The sequence below is a fragment of the Musa acuminata genome, chromosome BXJ3-4, assembly GCF_036884655.1.
Source record: "Musa acuminata AAA Group cultivar baxijiao chromosome BXJ3-4, Cavendish_Baxijiao_AAA, whole genome shotgun sequence".
NCBI classification, from domain to species: domain Eukaryota; kingdom Viridiplantae; phylum Streptophyta; class Magnoliopsida; order Zingiberales; family Musaceae; genus Musa; species Musa acuminata.
The window spans coordinates 3151348-3171033 of NC_088352.1; the positions used below are offsets into that span (position 1 = coordinate 3151348).

Sequence of the window (19686 nt, forward strand, 5' to 3'; positions counted from 1 at the left end):
GGGAAGATAAATTGGGGTCAGTTTGACACAAATTTCTTTTCTGAATAAAAACTTGAGTTTTTAATAAGAAGAAAAAAGTGATGATATAAAGAACGAGAGAAAACTAATATATATTCTCTCAAACACAAAATCAAATACCATGATATTTTTCTTCTTGTGAGTTATACACAAAGAAATAAGTCCAACGATCTAATCACTTGCTCCTCCACGGCAGATGGATCATTTCTTCTTGACCAACACAATTTCCAATTTCTTGTGTGAAAAAGACTAAAGAAGTCATAATTTATTACAGCATATGTGATCAACTCTCCCTCTCTCCCTCCTAATATCTCTTCCATCTCTTTCTTTGTTTTTCTATAGATAGTTGGAGACCCCTCCTTCTACTAAATTTAAATAAAGGCTATATTTCATATGGCTTTCGTTAGCATCTTTTATCACAACAATGGAGAAGAAAGAAGTGATGATGTAAAAAACTGACAGAAAACCAATATATGATCTCTCAAACATAAAATCAGATATCATGACCTCTTATGTCTCATGAGTTTCACATAAAGAAATAAATACAACGAGGATCACCATGGCTATGTTATCTCTCTCAACATGCTCTCGATGGCAAATTGATCATTTCTATATATACCAAGACAATACCAATTCTATATGTGAAAAGACTAGATATGTTATAATTTATTGACTTCTCCATCGTAATATCTTCTTACTTTTCATTGACTCTTGATCAGCTTAAAATCCGATGCCAAGGCCCATACTAGATTCACATAAGAATTTTATAAATAGGTGGAGACTCCTTATGCAATCTTTTGCTAAGCCTAAAGAAAGGCTATGTTTCACATAGTCTTTGTTAGTATCACTAACCATATTAGAGAATAAGAAAAAATGATGATGTAATAAAAGGAAAAAATAATATGTGATCTCCTAAGGACAAAACTAGATACCATGATATTTTCCATCTTATGAGTTTCACACAGAAACAAACACAATAGGACCACCGATGATGCATCCTCTCTCTCTATATATGGACACCATGACATATTGACCATTTCTACTTGGATCAAAACAATACTAATTCCTCAAGTGAAAAGACTAGAGAATTATTAATTTATTGTAGCATATGTGATTATCTCTCTCTCCTAATATATTCTTCCCCTTCATCAACTTTCGATCAACTCAAAATGCGATGATACAGCTCTTCTTGGGTTCACACGGGAATTCTTTAGATGGGTGGAGACCCATTATACATCCTTCTGCTAAACCTAAGCAAAGGCTATGTTCTATATTACCTTCATTAGCATCTCTAACCATATTAATAAACAAGAGAGAAGTGATAATATAAAAAAATGAGAAAAAACCAATATGTGATATCTTAAACACAAAACTAGATATCATGATATTTTTCATCTTGTAAGTTCCACACAAAGAAACAAATACAATAAGGACCATTGAGGATTTGTCCTCTCTTTCTACGTTCACTCCATGACATTTCTACTTAGACTACAATAACGACGATACCATCGATGCTCCTCCACTGTTTAAAATTCTTACACCTATTATTTGAGGAGGAGAATGAGAGAAGATAATAGGATGTGACAACCAAGAAAACTACTAGTTTATGAGCTTTTGGTTTTCACATATTTATAGAGATCTTCTATCAATCCAACCATAATGGATCCTGTCATATTGGGTATTAGGTCTCCATTCAACTATATAAACCTCTTAGATTAGTACATCTCTATCCAATAATCTCCCGTTGGCTCTTATTTGATTTCATCAATAGGATACAATAATTCATAGGCTTATTAGATATCCAATAAGATAGGGGCTTCAATGAATATCTCATATATGAACCTTTACTCATCGCAATACCTACCATATGTGTATGACCCTCTAGGTCCGATATCGAGCTGACCGTGAGTCACACCTATTAGAACTCCTTCTGACTCAGTAAATTATTATCTCCATAATAATTCACTCGACTCATTGACTATGAACGTACTATGCCATAACATTGTAGTTCCTAGACAATACAAAGGAATCTAATCCATTGGACTTATCTATCCTCAATTACTGTGTATTTATAGTCCCTTATCCATTTAATACCATAGAGATCTTATACCAAGCATAGTATTGTCAAGCTCATACAGTTTATACTCGAGTCTCGCTCTAATCATATTGTCCTAAAGAATTTTTTTTCTTTTAATCCAAATGACCATGACTAGGGATTTATCTGAGTAATAATACATGAGATATCCTCTCATGACAACGAGATTGGATGATCCTCTATCGACACTCAATTATCCTCATAAGATTGGATACCACTAATAATAACTGTTGTGCTAGATGTGAAACTTATAGACCTATAAGTCCGGTATTAGAGAGCAAATTACTCATACAAGACATCATTGGTGTCTCAAGTCTAAGAATCAAATACACCATAGAGACAACAGAATTATTATCTAACAATAAGGCATCATCAACAATCCAACATTCTGTGAGCGGATCAATTAGTGAACTTATTCTCCAATGAGCACTTACACTATATCCCTAATATCCCCACATGAGTAATTATGAGACCAACTACCTCTATTTTATGGATGGGTATACAACATACCAATATATCTGGTTATCTCAATATCTCTCTTGAATAACATATGACTAGAATTATTTAAGATCTATGTTTAAAAGTGAATCGGTCTCGTTATCGTAATCTCATCACGATTTGATTTTCATTGCACGTATCACTATATATATATATATATATATATATATATATATATAAAGTGATAAAATATCAAATAATATAATAAGAAAAAAAAAGTATATCATGCCACACGTGTCATCACTCACTTGCATGACACCTATGCCTAATAGATATTGGGCTTAGAGTGTCATATGAGTAGGTGTTGCGACAAGTAGATTTTCGGATATAAGATATCTGCTGTAGTCCTTATCTTATTGGATATCCAATAAGCCATTGAATTATTGGATTCTACGTAAGAGATCCAATAAGAGCTAATGAGAGATTATTGAATAGAGACCCACTAATCTAAGAGGCTTAAATAGTTAGATAAAAATCCAATACATAATATGGCAAGATTCATCAAGGTTAATTTGATAGGGAGCCTCTATAAATAGGAGGAAACCAAATAGCCATAGGCTAGGCTTTTTGTCTGTCACCTTCTATTCTCTTCTCTCCCTCTCCTTCTCAACCTACAGCCCATATTTGGGATGTGTGGACAACAAGAAGGAGAAGCCCCTTCTTAATTGCTTGGTACACCCTGCGGGGAGGATTGTCTAGCGATTTGATGAGTGTCTTTATAGCCCCTACCATATAGATCATCGCTAGAGAGAAGGACATTTGACCTCCTTTATACTCTCCCATAGATCTATAGGAATTCAGGGATATACGATCACTCTAGGTAACACAACTATTTCACACGTAGTTTTCAATTTCACATATTTTTTTGCACCAATATTCGCAAGATAATGAAACTTTTTTATGAAAATCAAAGATTCTTTTTTTATAAAAATCTATTTTGCACCGATATTCGCTCCTAGATTTTTTGCACCAATATTCGCTCCTAGATTTTTCCTATATTTACTTGCACTCCATTGCGACTATGCATGTTGACTATTTCTACCTGACTAGAGCAATGCCAATTCCAAGTAAAAAGACAAGAGAATTCATAATTTATTGTAGCATGTGTGATTAGCTCTCTCGCCTAATATCTTCTTCCCCTTTCTTGACTTCTAGTCAGCTTAGAATGCAATGTCATGTCTCTTATTGGGTTCACACAAGAATTCTATAAATAGGTGGAGACTCCTTCTGCATCCTTCTGCTAAACCTAAACAAAGGCTATGCTCTACATTGCCTTCGTTAGCATCTCCAACCATATTAATAAATAAGAAGTGATGATTAAAAAAAGAGAGGAAATCAATATGTGATTTCTCAAACAGAAAATTAGATATCATGACCTTTTCCTTCCTTTGAGTTCCACACAGAAATAAATACACTGAGGACCACCAAGGATGCATCCAATCTCTTTACATCCACTCCATCATATTTTGACCATTTCTACTTGGACCAAAACAATGCCAATTCCTCGAGTGAAAAGACTAGAGAATTCATAATTTACAACAACATATGTGATCAGCTCTCCCCCTGATATCTTCTTCCCCTTCATTGGCTTCTGGTCAGCTTAGAATGCGATGCTATGATTCTTATTAAGTTTACATAGGAATTTTATAGATAGGTGGAGACCCCTTATGCATCCCTAAACCTACATAAAGGATGTGTTCCACATGATCGTCGTTGGTGTCGCCTAACACATTAATGAAGAAGAAAGAAGTGATGGTGTAAAAAATGGGAAGAAATCAAAATATGATCTCACAAACACAAAACCATATACCATGACCTTTTACTTCTCATGAGTTCTACACAAAGAGACAAATATAATGAGAACCATCAAGGCTGTGTCCTTTCTCTCTCTACATGCTTTTCATGACAGATTGATAATTCTTACTTTGTACTGAGACAATGCTAATTCCTCGAGTGAAAAGAGTAGAAAAGTCATAATTTATTATAGCATACGTGATCAACTCCCTCTCTTAATATCTTTTTCCCCTTCGATGACTTCTAGTCAGTTCAGAATGCGATGTCATGGCTCTTACTAGGTTTATACATAAATTCTATAGATAGGTGGAGACCCCTTATGCATCCTTCTGCTAAACCTAAACAAAAGCTATGTTCCACATAGGGTTCGTTAGTGTCTCCAACTACATTAACGAAGAAAAAAGATGTGATGATGTAAAAAATTTAATCTCTCAAACATAAAACTAGATACAATGATCTTTTCCTTCTTATGAGTTCCACACAAAGAAACAAATACAATGAGGACCACCGAGGCTACGTCCTTTGTCTTTACATGCATTATACGTCAGATTGACCATTTCTACTTAGACCAAGATAATGTCAATTCTTCGTGTGAAAAGACTAGAAAAATCATAATTTATTGCAGTGTACATGATTAGCTCTCCCTCCTAACATATTCTTCCCCTCCAAATGTGATGCCAAGGCTCTTACTGGATTCACACAGGAATTCTATAGATAGGTAGAGACCCCTTTTTTAAACTTCTACTAAACCTAAACAAAGATTGTGTTCCACATGGTCTTCGTTAGCTTCTCCAATCACATTATTAAAGAAGAAAGAATTGATGATGTAAAGAATGAGAGGAGACTCATATGTGATCTCCTAAACACAATCATATACCATGACCTTTTCCTTCTTGTGAGTTCCACACAAAGAAACAAATATAATGAGGACCATCGAGTATATGTCCTCTCTCTCTCTCTCTACATGCACTCCATGATATATCGACCATTTCTACTTGGACCAAAATAATGCCAATTCCTCGAGTGAAAAGACTAGATAATTTGTAATTTATTGCAGCATATGTGATCATATCTCCCTCCTAATATCTTCTTCTTCCCCTTCATCCACTTCCGATCAGAATGCGATTCCATGACTCTTATTGGGTTCACACATGAATTCTGTAGATAGGTGAAGACCCCTTATGCATCTTTCTGCTAAACATAACCAAAGGTTGTGTTCTACGTTGTCTTCCTTAGCTCTTTCTACCTCCGATCAATTTCATCGAAATAAATTTATAATCGTGAGACTGTTGGGCTGGCAGCCCAAAGTGGGTTCAGCCCATGGTGGGCTTTATCAGCCCACAACCCACACCCCTTTGACCTAACCCTAGATCAATATAAGGGGGGTGTGGGGGCTGCGTTTTAGAAGCAGAAAAGAGGCAGAAAAAGACATCCTCGTAGCAACAAAGAGAGAAGAACAAGGCAGAAGAGGAAGAGAAAGAAAGGAAAGAAGACAAGGACAACGCAGAGAGACTGTTCACAATCATCTAGCAGTGTTCTCATCTCAGGTTAGATCAAATCTACAGTAGGCTCTTGTTGTGATTACTTGGGAGGTTTTAGATATTGTGGGCAGTAACGTGATCCTTGTATCCCAGTTATTCTCTTGTGGTTGTTGCTTGGGTTTTGGGCAAGAGATTGAGATTTGTATATTCATTATTCTCATAGTGGATTATCTCTAGTTTGCCCCGTGGTTTTTACCCTTCACATTGAAGGGGTTTTCCACGTATATCTTGGTGTTCTGTTTGATTGTGTTTCCATTTTATTCCGCTGCGTATTTTGGTCTTCTAGTATTTGTTCCTATACAAAGGTTATTCCTCTTTATATCCCCATCAACTGGTATCAGAGCGGGGTTTTGGTGATTTAATTTTTGTATTTGAACATGGAGGCCAGTAATATTTCTCGCATGATTAGTTTGAATGGAAATAATTGGATGATATGGAAACCAAGAATGGAAGATCTCTTGTATTGCAAAGATTTGTATGGACCTTTGCAAGGGGATAGTGCAAAACCTACAACTATGATAGATGATGAGTGGAAGAGGTTAGATCGAAAAACAATTGGATTTATTAGACAGTGGCTTGATGATAGTGTATTTCACCATGTTTCTACTGAAATTTCTGCATATTCTCTTTGGAAAAAATTGGAAAGTCTCTATGAAAGAAAAACAGCTGGCAACAAAGCTTTTTTGATCAGAAAACTTGTGAACCTAAAATATAGAGAGGGTGCTTCTATTGCTGAGCATTTGAATGAAATGCAGAGTATTACTAACCAGTTATCCTCTATGAGAATGTCTCTTGATGATGAGTTGCAGGCATTGTTACTTCTCAGTTCATTACCAGAAAGTTGGGAGACACTGGTGGTTTCCCTTAGTAATTCTGCGCCAGATGGTATTGTCACTATGAGTCAAGTAACAAGCAGTTTGTTGAATGAGGAGTTGAGAAAAAAGAGTTCGGCAACATCTCAGAATGATTCACAGGCACTTATCTCAGAGAACAGAGGAAGGTCAAAGTCTAGAAGCAGTTCACGTATGGGTAGGAGCAAGTCAAGATCAAGAAAAGATATTGTTTGCTATAACTGTGGTGAGAAAGGACATTACAAGAACCAATGTAAGCAACCTAAGAAGAACAAGAAAAAGGGAAAAGAAGTGGAGTCTACAGAGTCAAAGGATAATACTACAGCTACAGTGCAGGGTGGTGATTATTTGATTTTGTCTCCTTCTGATGATATTTTTTCTTGTGTGTGTCAGGATCTTGAGTGGGTGATTGACATAGGTGCTTCTTATCATGCTACACCACGGAGGGAGTTTTTTGCTACATACAAGTCTGGAAACTTTGGTGTTGTCAAGATGGGCAACTATGGCACAGCAGACATCATTGGCATGGGTGATATCCATTTAAAGACCAACCTTGGCTGTAAGTTGGTACTTAAGGATGTGAGGCATGTGGTTGACTTGAGGCTAAATTTAATTTCAGTTGGAAGACTAGATGATGAAGAGTATGAAAGCAGATTTCACAGAGGGCAATGGAAGCTCAGTAAGGGTTCTCTTGTTATAACTAGTGGAAAGAAATGTCATACTTTGTACAGGTTGCAGGCTAAAACTTATGGTGAGCAGTTAAATGCTACAGAGAAAGACTTCAGTATGGAGTTGTGGCATAGGCGATTGGGACACATGAGCGAGAAGAGGCTGCAAGCTCTTTCCAAGAGAGAGGTATTGCCAGATCTCAGAGGTATACATCTGAACCCTTGTATTGATTGTTTGGCTGGTAAACAATATAGAGTTTCATTTGCTAGTGCTGCTTTGTCTAGAAAAATGCATACCTTAGACCCTGTTTATACAGATGTATGTGGTCCTTTGAGGACAAAAACTCCTGGTGGATCTGTTGATGTTCTTGGTATAAGTGGTGTACTTTATTTTGTCACTTTTATAGATGGTTTTTTCAGGAAAGTTTGGGCTTATGCTTTGAAGACCAAAGATCAGGTTATTAATGTCTTCAAAGAGTTTCATGCCAGGGTTGAAAGGGAGACAGAAAGGAAATTGAAATGCATAAGATCAGATAATGGTGGTGAGTATACGGGATTGTTTAATGACTATTGCAGGTCACATGAGATCCAACATGAGATGACAGTTCCTGGTACACCTCAGCATAATGCAATTGCAGAGAGGATGAACCGCACCATCATGGAAAAGATCAGATGTATGCTTTCACAGGCCAAGCTACCCAAAAGGTTTTGGGATGAGGCTTTGAGGACTGCAGTTGATGTGATCAACTTATCACCATGTACAGCCCTAGATGGTGATGTTGCAGAGCATGTATGGTCAGGGAAAGATGTTTCTTACAGGCATTTGAGAGTGTTTGGTTGTCGTGCATTTGCACATGTTCCAGATAATGAGAGGTCCAAGCTAGATGATAAGTCTAAAGAATGTATTTTTCTTGGTTACTCACATAATCAGTTTGGTTACAGGCTTTGGGATCCAGAAAAGCAGAAGGTGTTCAGGAGCAGAGATGTGGTCTTCTTTGAGAATCAAACCTTTGAGGATTTGAAGAAGAAGGCACCAGCCAAAACTTTTGTAGAAGGATTAGCAGATTGTGACCCAGTTATTCCTCCAGTATATCAGGGTGATGGGGGAGATGTGCAGGAAAATAGTGTAGAGCCTGATGTTGATTTACCTGCATGATATGTTGAGCAAGAAGAAGTAGGAGAGTAAGTTCCCGCAGAACCTCAGTTAAGATGATCTTCTAGACAACGTCAACCTTCCAGAAGATACTCTACAGATGAGTATGTGATGCTTACTGATGCAGGTGAACCAGAGAGTTACCAGGAAGCAGTTGAGAGTGAGCAGAAATAGAAGTGGTTAGTTGCTATACAGGAAGAGATGGATGCTCTTCAGAAGAACTACACTTATGATTTGGTGCTGCTACCAAATGGAATGAAGGCCTTGAAGAACAAGTGGGTTTTTAGGTTGAAGACTCAAGAATATTGTTCTAAACCAAAGTACAAAGCTAGATTGGTTGTGAAAGGCTTTGGTCAAAAGAAAGGTATTGACTTTGAAGAGATATTTTCTCATGTTGTTAAAATGTCTTCTATTCGTGTTGCTCTTGGTATTGCTGCTAGTCAGGACTTGGAGGTTGAACAGTTAGATGTGAAGACAGCTTTCCTTCATGGTGATTTGGAGAAGGAAATTTATATGGAGCAACCAGAAGGCTTCAAAGTCAAAGGTAAAGATAATTTTGTCTGCAAATTGAAGAAGAGCTTGTATGGGCTAAAGCAAGCTCCAAGACAGTGGTACAGAAAGTTTGATTCATTTATGATAGAAAATGGATACAAAAGAATGGCTTCAGATCATTGTGTACAATGAACATCAAATGGTTTTGTGAGGATTTTATTATTCTCTTACTTTATGTTGATGACATGCTTATTCTTGGGAAAGATATGTCTAAAATTGACAGGTTGAAGAAGGAACTGAGTGAGTCTTTTGCAATGAAGGACATGGGGCCAGCAAAGCAAATACTAGGCATGCAGATTTCTCGTGACAGGAAAAACAAGAAGATTTGGTTATCACAGAAGAAATACATCGAGAAGGTATTGGAAAGATTCAGTATGAGCAATGCAAAACCAGTTGGTTCTCCTCTTGCAGGTCACTTCAAGTTGTGCTCAGAATAGAGTCCGTCAAGTGATGAGGAGAAGGAGAAAATGCAAAAGGTTCCTTATGCTTCAGCAGTTGGAAGTTTAATGTATGCAATGGTATGTACGAGGCCAGACATCGCATATGCAGTGGGTGTTACTAGCAGATTTCTTGCAAATCCAGGCAAAGAGCACTGGGCAGCAGTGAAGTGGATTTTTAGATATCTCAGAGGGAGTTCTAAGGTTTGTTTAAGCTTTGGAGGTGGACCACCTATGTTGACAGGTTACACAGCTGCAGATATGGCAAGAGATATAGATACGAGGAAGTCCACTTCAGGTTATGTACTTACTTTTGCAGGGGGAGCTGTGTCATGGCAATCCAGGTTACAAAGGTGTATTGCTCTTTCCACCACAGAAGCAGAATATATTGCTGCTACAGAGGTATGCAGAGAAATGTTATGGATGAAAGAATTCTTACAAGAATTACGGCTGAAACAGGAAAATTATATGGTGCATTATGACAGCCAGAGTGTCATCCATTTGTGTAAGAACCCAATGTTTCATTCCAAGTCAAAGCATATAGATGTCAGATACCACTGGATTCGAAATGTATTTGAAGAGAAGCAGTTGTAGCTTCAGAAAATTCATACAGATGACAACGGAGCAGACATGTTGACGAAGACCTTACCAAAAGAAAGACAGGAGATAAGCCAATAGTTGGTCGACATGACTTCACATTGAGGAGTTATGGGACAGCCTCCCTTATGGGCTGAAGGGGGAGGTTGTTGGGCTGGCAGCCCAAAGTGGGTTCAGCCCACAACCCACACCCCTTTGACCTAACCCTAGATCAATATAAGGGGGGTGTGGGGGCTGCGTTTTAGAAGCAGAAAAAGGCAGCAACGTGGGCAGCAACATTGACATCCTCGTAGTAACAAAGAGAGAAGAACAAGGTAGAAAAACAAGAGAAAGAAAGGGAAGAAGACAAGGACAACGCAGAGAGACTGTTCTCAATCATCTAGCAGTGTTCTCATCTCAGGTTAGATCAAATCTACAGTAGACTCTTACTATGATTACTTGGGGAGGTTTTAGATATTGTGGGCAGTGACGTAATCCTTATATCCCAGTTATTCTCTCGTGGTTGTTGCTAGGGTTTTGGGCAAGAGATTGAGATTTGTATATTCATTATTCTTATAGTGGATTATCTCTAGTTTGCCCCGTGGTTTTTACCCTTTACATTGAAGGAGTTTTCCACGTATATCTTGATATTTTGTTTGATTGTGTTTCCATTTTATTCCGCTGCGTATTATGGTCTTCTAGTATTTGTTCATATACAAAGGTTATTCCTCTTTATATCCCCGTCAAAGACGAGTCAATATAATTTAATTACCTTCCGAACTAGTATCTCCACTTCCATTTGCTTTCCGTTGTAAGTTGATGATGGATTGATAGAGCCTCCGAGAACGATATTGGTGTCGGTTTGGACGAAACCAGCGCACTCTATGTTATAGCAACCCGTGGACTTATATGCATCGGCCTACAATATTTGAGGACATGGCATACACAATAAGACATCTCTAAATTGATCTCAGTTTCACTTGGGAGGGCATGGAGGAGTTCATACCGTCCAATAAATGAGAATCTTGGATAGCTCTGTCCGTATAGAACCTGAGAAAAATAAAACGAGGGAAATATTATAGGTTGCGTCACAAAATGGATCGAAGAAGAAGACACAATTAATATAACAATTTCTTTTCTCATGAAATCCAACATTAAAGTAACAAAATAACATTTATTTTAACTCGTACGTTTTCTCTAAAGCACTTTTGTCTGTGTGTTTACTCGACCAAAGTGTATTCTAATTAAACTGAAAAGAGAGCATTAAATTGAAATATTTTTATTCATCATCACTCGACCTTATGATCTCTATATCTCACCATCTTCTATGATACATTACCTGCCACCCGGCTTCGATGGTGTTGAGGTTGGTGGCGTAAGTGCCAGAAGTGAGCCAAAACTGTGATAAGCTGAACTCGCCGTTGTTGGCCACTGCCGGCGCCCACACGTTGTAGGTGGCTTCTGCACCGTAGTACAGGTTTTCATCTTTCACCGTCCCAATTGCATACTGTCACACAAATATAGTATATGAATAATAAACACCATATATATATATATATATATATGTTTTTGATTCCTCAAAGATTCCTCCTAATATTAGTTTTTGATTAACGACCAACACACCAACCATCCTAACCTCATGATTAGGGAAGGGACTTTCTGCTGCACCCTCTAAAAGCTTCCTCTCATACTTCCTCACTCGCAGAGCCTCTTCTTCCGTGGTTCTTCTAATCGGAACTGTTCCCTGTGGGCACGTCTCCCGTGAGGCTCTCCACAACTCGGTGATGCCACCGGCCATGGACTTGCCTTGCGGCCTTTGGGTCTCTCCGGCGTCTCCTGTGTAAACGTTTGAGAAGCAGGAAGAGTTGATGAAACCCAAAGGTGCATGCATGTGATTGTTGATGTTAATAAGAAGAGAAGATAGAGATATCAAATAGAGGAAGAGTATGACAAGCTTTCAATCTTCTATATTCTTCTCTCAAAAAAACATTTTTACAATTTCAGAAACTCTATTACCCTCATGACCCAATATATGGGGTTTATATAGTCCCCAAAGATACATTATAATAATTATATTTAAGATGAATCATTCTCTTTCAAGAAATCCTTTCAAGAACCAATAACCAATTTGACTTATTCTTCTATAGACTTTTAATCCATTTTTTCTTCTTCATGTAATGAATCTCCCTCTTGATGCAATGAACCTCTTTATGACATTTGAACAAGTTTAATTCCAGCATTCTCCCCCCTTAAACTTGTTTCATCTAGCATGCCAAGTTTTTCTTCGAAGTTGTTGAATATATGCCTCTTCTTCAAGAACTCCATTAAGAAATACTGATTTGATATCCATTTGTAAAATCTTCCATTTCATTTGAGCTGCTAGAGAGATAAGTAATCTTACTGTCTCTAATCGAGCAACTGGCGTAAATACTTCTTCATAATCAATCCCATAATGTTGTTTATATCCCTTCACGACCAATCTAGCCTTGTATTTCTCCACCTCTCCTTTTGCATTTCTTTTTGTTTTGAAGATCCACTTAACACCGATAGCTTGGTGGTCTTCTGGAAGTGTAGTAAGCTCCCATGTATTATTTTTGTTAATTGCATGAATCTCTTCATTCATAATTTGTCGCCATTTTTCATCTCTATAAGCTTCTTCAAAGGTTAATGGATCATATCCTGCAAAAAGACAAAATAAAGAAAGTTCATCATTGTTAGTATCAATCCTTCGAGTCACATCATATAGGTCCTGAATCGGTCTTGTCCTTCTTATAATTGGACTTCTTGAATCATGTAACCTAGCTGATCTAGGTGATGATTCCGGCACAGCCACTTCGGTGCTTGCTTGTATTATATCATCTTCTTCTGAAGCTACAGCTTTCTTATGCTGCTCATCACTTTTCCAGTTCCAAATCTGTTGTTCATCAAACTAACATATCTTGACATCACAACTTTATTTGTGATAGGATTGTAGAGTTTGTAACCACTGGAATTTTCTGGATAACCTAGCAAAATACATTTTTGACTTTTATCCTCCAATTTTGTTCTCTTCTCTTCTGGTATCTTGGCAAATGCAACACTTCCAAAAATCCTCAAATGATCAACTCTTGGTTTTTGTAAGCTCCATGCTTCTTCTGGTGTAACATTACCAATTCGCTTTGTCGGAAACCTGTTAAGCAAATAAACTGCACAAGCAACAGCATCACCCCAAAATTCTTTCGGAATTTTTCTTTCCTTTAACATACATCGGACCATATTAAGGATAGTCCTATTTTTTCTTTCTGAGACACCATTTTGTTGAGGTGTGTATGACATAGTGAATTGATGTAGAATTCCATTATTTCTACAAAAACTTTCAAATTCATTTGATATATATTCACCACCTCTATTTGTTCTTAAACATTTAATCTTACAACAACTTTGTCTTTCAACCAAATTCTTAAATTCTTTGAATTTGCTTAAAACTTCTTTCTTTTCTTTTAACATGTAAACCCAAGTTTTGCCACTATGATCATCAGTAAATGTAAGAAAATACCTGCTTCCTCCAAGTGTTACTGGATTGATAGGGCCACAAACATCCGAGTGCACCAGATCGAGTCGATGCCATGCTCTTTTTGTTCTTCTCACTTTGAAAGGCTTTCTTTCTTGTTTACCCATGACACATACTTCACACAATTTTGTTGGGCGATCAATTTTTGGCATTCCTGTCACCATATTATACTTTTCTAGAAGTTTCAAAGCCTCAAAATTTAAATGAGCATATCTAAGATGCCAAAGTGTAGAAATATCCTCAATATCAGCTTTAAAATAATTTGATTGATCAAAAATACTCAAATGTAGAGGAAACATTCTATTCCTTGCCATTTTCATATGTGATATCAATGTTTTATTCTTGTCACGAATTGAGAGAGCCATATCTTTCATCTCAATATCATAACCTTTTTAAAGTAATTGTCCCAAGCTTAGAATATTATTTTTCATATCAGGAACATAATAAACATCTGAAATGCATAATTCCTTGCCATTATTAAGTTCAAGGAGAATTTTACCTTTGCCTCTTACTGGTCTTTGAGACAAATCACCAAATGTAATATTCCCGAAATAACTTGTATCCATTTCTGAAAATAGCTCTTTGATGCCACACATGTGATTTGAGGCTCCTGTATCTAGATACCATGTCATAGACTGATCATTTTTCAAATTTTCATAACTCATTAGCAAAACTTGATTTTCCTTCTTTTCTTCCTCAACAAAATTTGCCTTATCACCTTGATTATTAGGATTATAATAACATTCATAAGAGTAATGTCCATACCTTTTGCAAACATAGCATTGTATTTCAGACCTTTTAGAGTTTCTGCCATGTCCATGGCCTCGGCCACGTCCTCGACCATAACCTCGGCCTCTTTGGTTATAATTTTCTCCAACATCTTCACTGTTTGGAGATTCTTGATTGGTCTGATTTCTGCCTCCTCTTCCTCTTTGTCCTCGTCCTCTTCCTCTTTGAGAATTTGATTCTCTTTTATTTTCAAGAGCAAACTTAGCTTGTAGTGCTTGCTCCATAGTTTTCTCTTCTCCTCTTTTTGTAATCCTTTGTTCATGAACTTGAAGGGAACCCATAAGTTCTTCTAAAGACATTTTTTCCAAATCTTTAGATTCTTCAATCGCAACAGCAATAAAATCAAATTTCGGATCTAGAGATCTCAATATTTTTTCTATTACTCTCTGATCATTTACTTGTTCACCATTTCGTCTCATTTGATGAACAATAGAAATGATTTTTGAGAAGTAATCAAAAATAGTTTCAGAAGTACCTTGTTGTAATTTCTCAAACTCGGCTCGTAAAACTTGTAGACGAAGTTTCTTTACCTTATCAACACCACCGAATGCTCTTTGAAGCATTTCCCAAGCCTCCTTTGAAGTATTTGCTGGAGCGATGATCTCGAACATTGTATCATCAAGGCCTTGGTAGATTGTGAACAAAGCCTTTTTCTCCTTCTTCCTTCTTTCTTTGAGTTGTTTTCTTCCTTCTGCATTCATTGCTCCTTCTTCTGCTGGACTTGGTTCAGCAAATCCATCTTCTACAAACTCCCATACATCTTGGGAGCCTAGAAGAACCTTCATTTGGATGCACCATATGTCATAATTTTCTTTTGTCAATCTGGGGATCTGGAGTTGGATGGCACTTGAGGAAGAAGACATAGCTTAACCTATGCTCTGATACCAAATGTTGATGTTGATAGGAAGAGAAGATAGAGATATCAAATAGAGGAAGAGTATGACAAGCTTTCAATCTTCTATATTCTTCTCTCAAAAAAATACTTTTACAATTTCAGAAACTCTATTACCCTCATGACCCAACATATGAGGTTTATATAGTCCCCAAAGATACATTATAATAATTGTATTCAAGATGAATCATTCTCTTTCAAGAAATCCTTTCAAAAACCAATAACCAATCTGACTTATTCTTCTATAGACTTTTAATCCATTTTTTCTTCTTCATGTAATGAATCTCCCTCTTGATGCAATGAATCTCTTTATGACATTTGAACAAGTTTAATTCCAGCAGTGATTACTATTTACGTGCTTGAATATGCGTGTCGATTACCAAGGGTTTCAGTCCTTTGAGCTTGGGATGATCGAATGCCGGTTGGAGATGAGAGGGAACGCAGTCGATGATATCGCCATCTGGACTCTGTGAGAACAGAAGAAACAGGCTTTACTACGCTCCCTACCAAACAAGAAGAAGAAGAAGACGAAGACGAAGGACGAGAGGACTAAGTACCTGCACTGTCTTCAGAGAAGGCCTGTTCGACTGCTTTGGGCTGTTTGCTGCTGAAGCCGGGAGACAGGTAGCAGCGGCAGCAAGCATCAGAAGCACGAGAGAGACGATGGCATGGATGGGAAGAGAGGGCCTGCATCCGTTAGAAGCCATGACAGCTCTCGGGTTGCTCGTCTTCCTCCTGTGGCCATGTTCTTATATAAGAACCGATCACCAAGGCTGCCTCCTCTCTTTCTACACGTTTTCCACAGCAGATTCACCATTTCTATTTGGACGATGTCAATGCCAATTTCTATTTGGCCCACGACTTCAGCTAAGTGGAGATCCTTCTTGCATTCTTCTGCTAAATCTACACAAAGGTTGTGAATCACATGGCCTTCTTTGGCATTTCCAATCGCTCAAGTGTCACTTGAAAGGATAAGCCATTACATATAATGTTGTCGCTATCAAAACCACTAAGAGTAGCGCATGTTATTTGGTTAGGCGGTGATACATCTCCTTTCTCATCTGCTACTTTAGAAAGAAAATAAAGATCTTAGCGTGTTCGTGAAAGGTTGACGCCAGAGAAAATTTTCTAACCTACGCTTTTAGGCTCATGCTTCCTTTTCTGTCTGTTTAGCTGCTCCCGTATTTTCTCGCTCTAAGACGATGCATCCTTGTAAGAATCCCTAAACAAAGTTATAATACATAATCTTTCTTTGTTTTACTTTTTTATTTTCTTCCTCTTTATATTTTTTTAGATTTTTTTGGTTAAAAATCACATAGTTTTAGGACCTCGATCTCACAATCTGCTTGTCGGGAAGGTTACGTATCCGATACCGTCGACCGATTATTCTTGGCCACTTCCCCTGCTTCCTCTCCGCCCCCCTCCCCCTGCCGCCGACGACAGTTTTCCAACGTCTATCCATGCCCGAAACCAGCATGTTGCGCTTCTGTGGTATCTTCCTACTGCTGAGCCAAATAAAGGTGAAAAACGTCAGCTCACCACGGTTCTCACTTGTTGCTTTTTCTGCAATGAACACTCAGCTACCGACGATTACGAACATGGCATCTGATGTCCATCTTGTGACGGAAGATTCTTCGATCCATTCTTATGCAAACTGATCATGTTTCTCTCTCTTTTTCTTTTCTTTTCCTTTTAAGTCATTGATTTCGAAATAAAGTTCAAGTCTCTGCAAAACCGATCGTTCAACAGCTGAAGGGTTACTCGTAATATTTGTTCCTGAAGTATATATAACAGAGGGAAAGATTCTAAAGAACCAGTTAGATAATGCATTTATTACTGTAGTATACGCATGATCTGCGTGTATTAGACCAAAGCAAATACAACAAAGACCACCATTATTCCACACAAAGACACAGGCGCAACCATCGGAGAAGAGAGCAGTAGATGAGAGAGGAGATGCTCCGATTGCTCAAGGGCACACATCGCTCCTTCCCGGGCCTCCAAAGAAGAAGTGCGTTCCCCAGTCACTGTTGACGCCTTTGGTTATGTTGTAGCAGTTGGGCTTTCCGGCAGTGAGGCTGAGGCTCTGCACCGGGAAGAGGGTGTTGGTGGCGTCCACCACTTGTAGGTTACGAGTGTAAGCAGCTCTGCGGTAGCCTTCCTCCGGGAAGTATCCGCTGCCCATCTGGGTGGCGGTGTGGACGCCGGAAGGGCCGTTGTTGACGATCTCGCCGCCGAACTGCACCGAGGTTGCGTTGTCCGCGAGGTGGCTGAACAAGGACGACGGCCAGTAGCCGACCACGGTGGAGTCCCACTCCAGCCACCAGTTCCCATCCTTGTGATCCTGTTGCACCATCAAAGCATATACGATTTTCTTCTTAATAGCGATTAAGCCTGAACCCTCATGCATTTCGTCTATAGCGAACGAATAAACACTGATTTGATCGGCGAAGGGGGGTTCATGCGACGAGTCAATATAATTCAATTACCTTCCAAACCAGTAGCTTCATTTCGGATTGCTGGCCATCGTAAGTCGATGTTGGATTGATGGAACCTCCGACAACGATATCGTTGTTGGTTTGGACGAAACCAGCGCACTCTAGGTCATAGCAACCCGTGTTCTGATACCCATCGGCCTACGATATTCGAGGATATAAGGAATCTCTAATTCACTTGGAGGGCAAAGAGGAGGAGGAGGCCATACCGTCCAGTAAATGAAGAATCTTGGATAGCTATTCCCGTATAGAACCTGAGAAAAATTATATGTTGCATCACAAAAATGGATCGAAGAAGACACACTACGAGTGTAACAATCACCCTATATATATCATCTACTTTTTTTTAGTGGTGTCAATTCATTTAAATATATGTATACATAGAAGTGGTTTGGAGGAAATAGTTACCTGCCACCCGGCTTCGATGGTGTTGAGGTTGGTGGCGTAAGTGCCAGACGTGAGCCAAAACTGTGATAAGCTGAACTCGCCGTTGTTGGCCACCGCCGGCGCCCACACGTTGTAGGTGGCTTCTGCACCGTAGTACAAGTTTTCATCTTCCACCGTCCCAATTGCATACTGTCACACACACATTGTATATGAATAATAAACACCACATCTATACATACATATATATATATATATATATATATATATATATATATATATATATATATATATATATATATATATATATATATATATATATACATGTTTTTGATTCCTCAAAGATTCCTCCTAATATTAGTTTTTGATGAACGACCAATACAGCAACCATTCTAACCTCATGATTAGTGGAGGGACTTTCTCCTGCACCCTCTACAAGCTTCCTCTCATACTTCCTCACTCGCAGAGCCTCTTCTTCCGTGGTTCTTCTAATCGGAACTGTTCCCTGTGGGCACGTCTCCCCGGAGGCTCTCCACAACTGGGTTATGCCACCGGCCATGGACTTGGCCTTGCGGCCTTGGGGTCTCATAGGCGGTTCCTGTGTAAACGTTTGAGAAGAAGGAAGAGTTGATGAAACCCTAAGGTGAATGCATGTGATTACTATTTACGTGCTTGAATATGCGTGTCGGTTACCAAGGGTTTCAGTCCTTTGAGCTTGGGATGATCGAATGCCGGTTGGAGATGAGAGGGAACGCAGTCGATGATGTCGCCATCTGGACTCTGTGAGAACAGCAGAAACAGGCTTACTATGCTCCCTACCAAACGAAGAAGAAGAAGAAGAAGACGAAGGACGAGAGAACTAAGTACCTGCACTGTCTTCAGAGAAGGCTTGTTCGACTGCTTTGGGCTGTTTGCTGCTGAAGCCGGGAGACAGGTAGCAGCGGCAGCAAGCAACATAAGCACGAGAGAGACGATGGCGTGGATGGAAAGAGAGTGCCTGCATCCATTAGAAGCCATGACAACTCTCGGGTTGCTTGTCTTCCTCCTGTGGCCATGTTCTTATATAAAAACTGATCGCCGAGGCTGCGTCCTCTCTCTCTCGACATGCTCTCCACGGCAGATTGACCATTTCTACTTGGACCAAGACAATGTCAATTCCTGTTGTGAAAAGACTCGAGAAGTCGTAATTTATTGCAGCGTACGTGATCAGCGCTCCCTCCTAATACTTTCTTCCCCTTCGGAGACGTCCTGGTCAGCTCAGAATATGGGATGCCACGACTCTTACTGGGTTCACACCGGAATTCTATAGATGGGTGGAAACCCCTTCTGCTAAACCTAAACAAAGGCTGTGTTCGACATGGCCTTCGTTAGCATCTCCAATCACATTAAGTGT

General features: G+C 38.8%; 2 protein-coding genes across 2 annotated transcripts; both read right to left on the reverse strand.

The window, feature by feature from the left end:
* Positions 1 to 10212: 10212 nt before the first annotated feature.
* On the reverse strand, positions 10213 to 14613 carry LOC135635027 (protein neprosin-like). The gene is made up of 5 exons (XM_065145825.1): positions 14499 to 14613; positions 11811 to 12019; positions 11523 to 11690; positions 10956 to 11102; positions 10213 to 10251 (listed from the first exon to the last, which is right to left on the reverse strand). The coding sequence occupies exons 1-5, from the start codon at positions 14611 to 14613 to the stop codon at positions 10213 to 10215; spliced, it is 678 nt and encodes a 225-aa protein (XP_065001897.1).
* A 2604-nt stretch (positions 14614 to 17217) lies between these two features.
* Positions 17218 to 19316, reverse strand: LOC103980474 (protein neprosin). Its single transcript, XM_065145586.1, has 7 exons — positions 19161 to 19316; positions 18987 to 19073; positions 18691 to 18891; positions 18318 to 18485; positions 18119 to 18163; positions 17904 to 18050; positions 17218 to 17758 (listed from the first exon to the last, which is right to left on the reverse strand). Exons 1-7 carry the CDS (start codon positions 19308 to 19310, stop codon positions 17384 to 17386), a joined length of 1173 nt encoding a protein of 390 aa, XP_065001658.1. The 5' UTR covers positions 19311 to 19316; the 3' UTR covers positions 17218 to 17383.
* Positions 19317 to 19686: the final 370 nt, after the last annotated feature.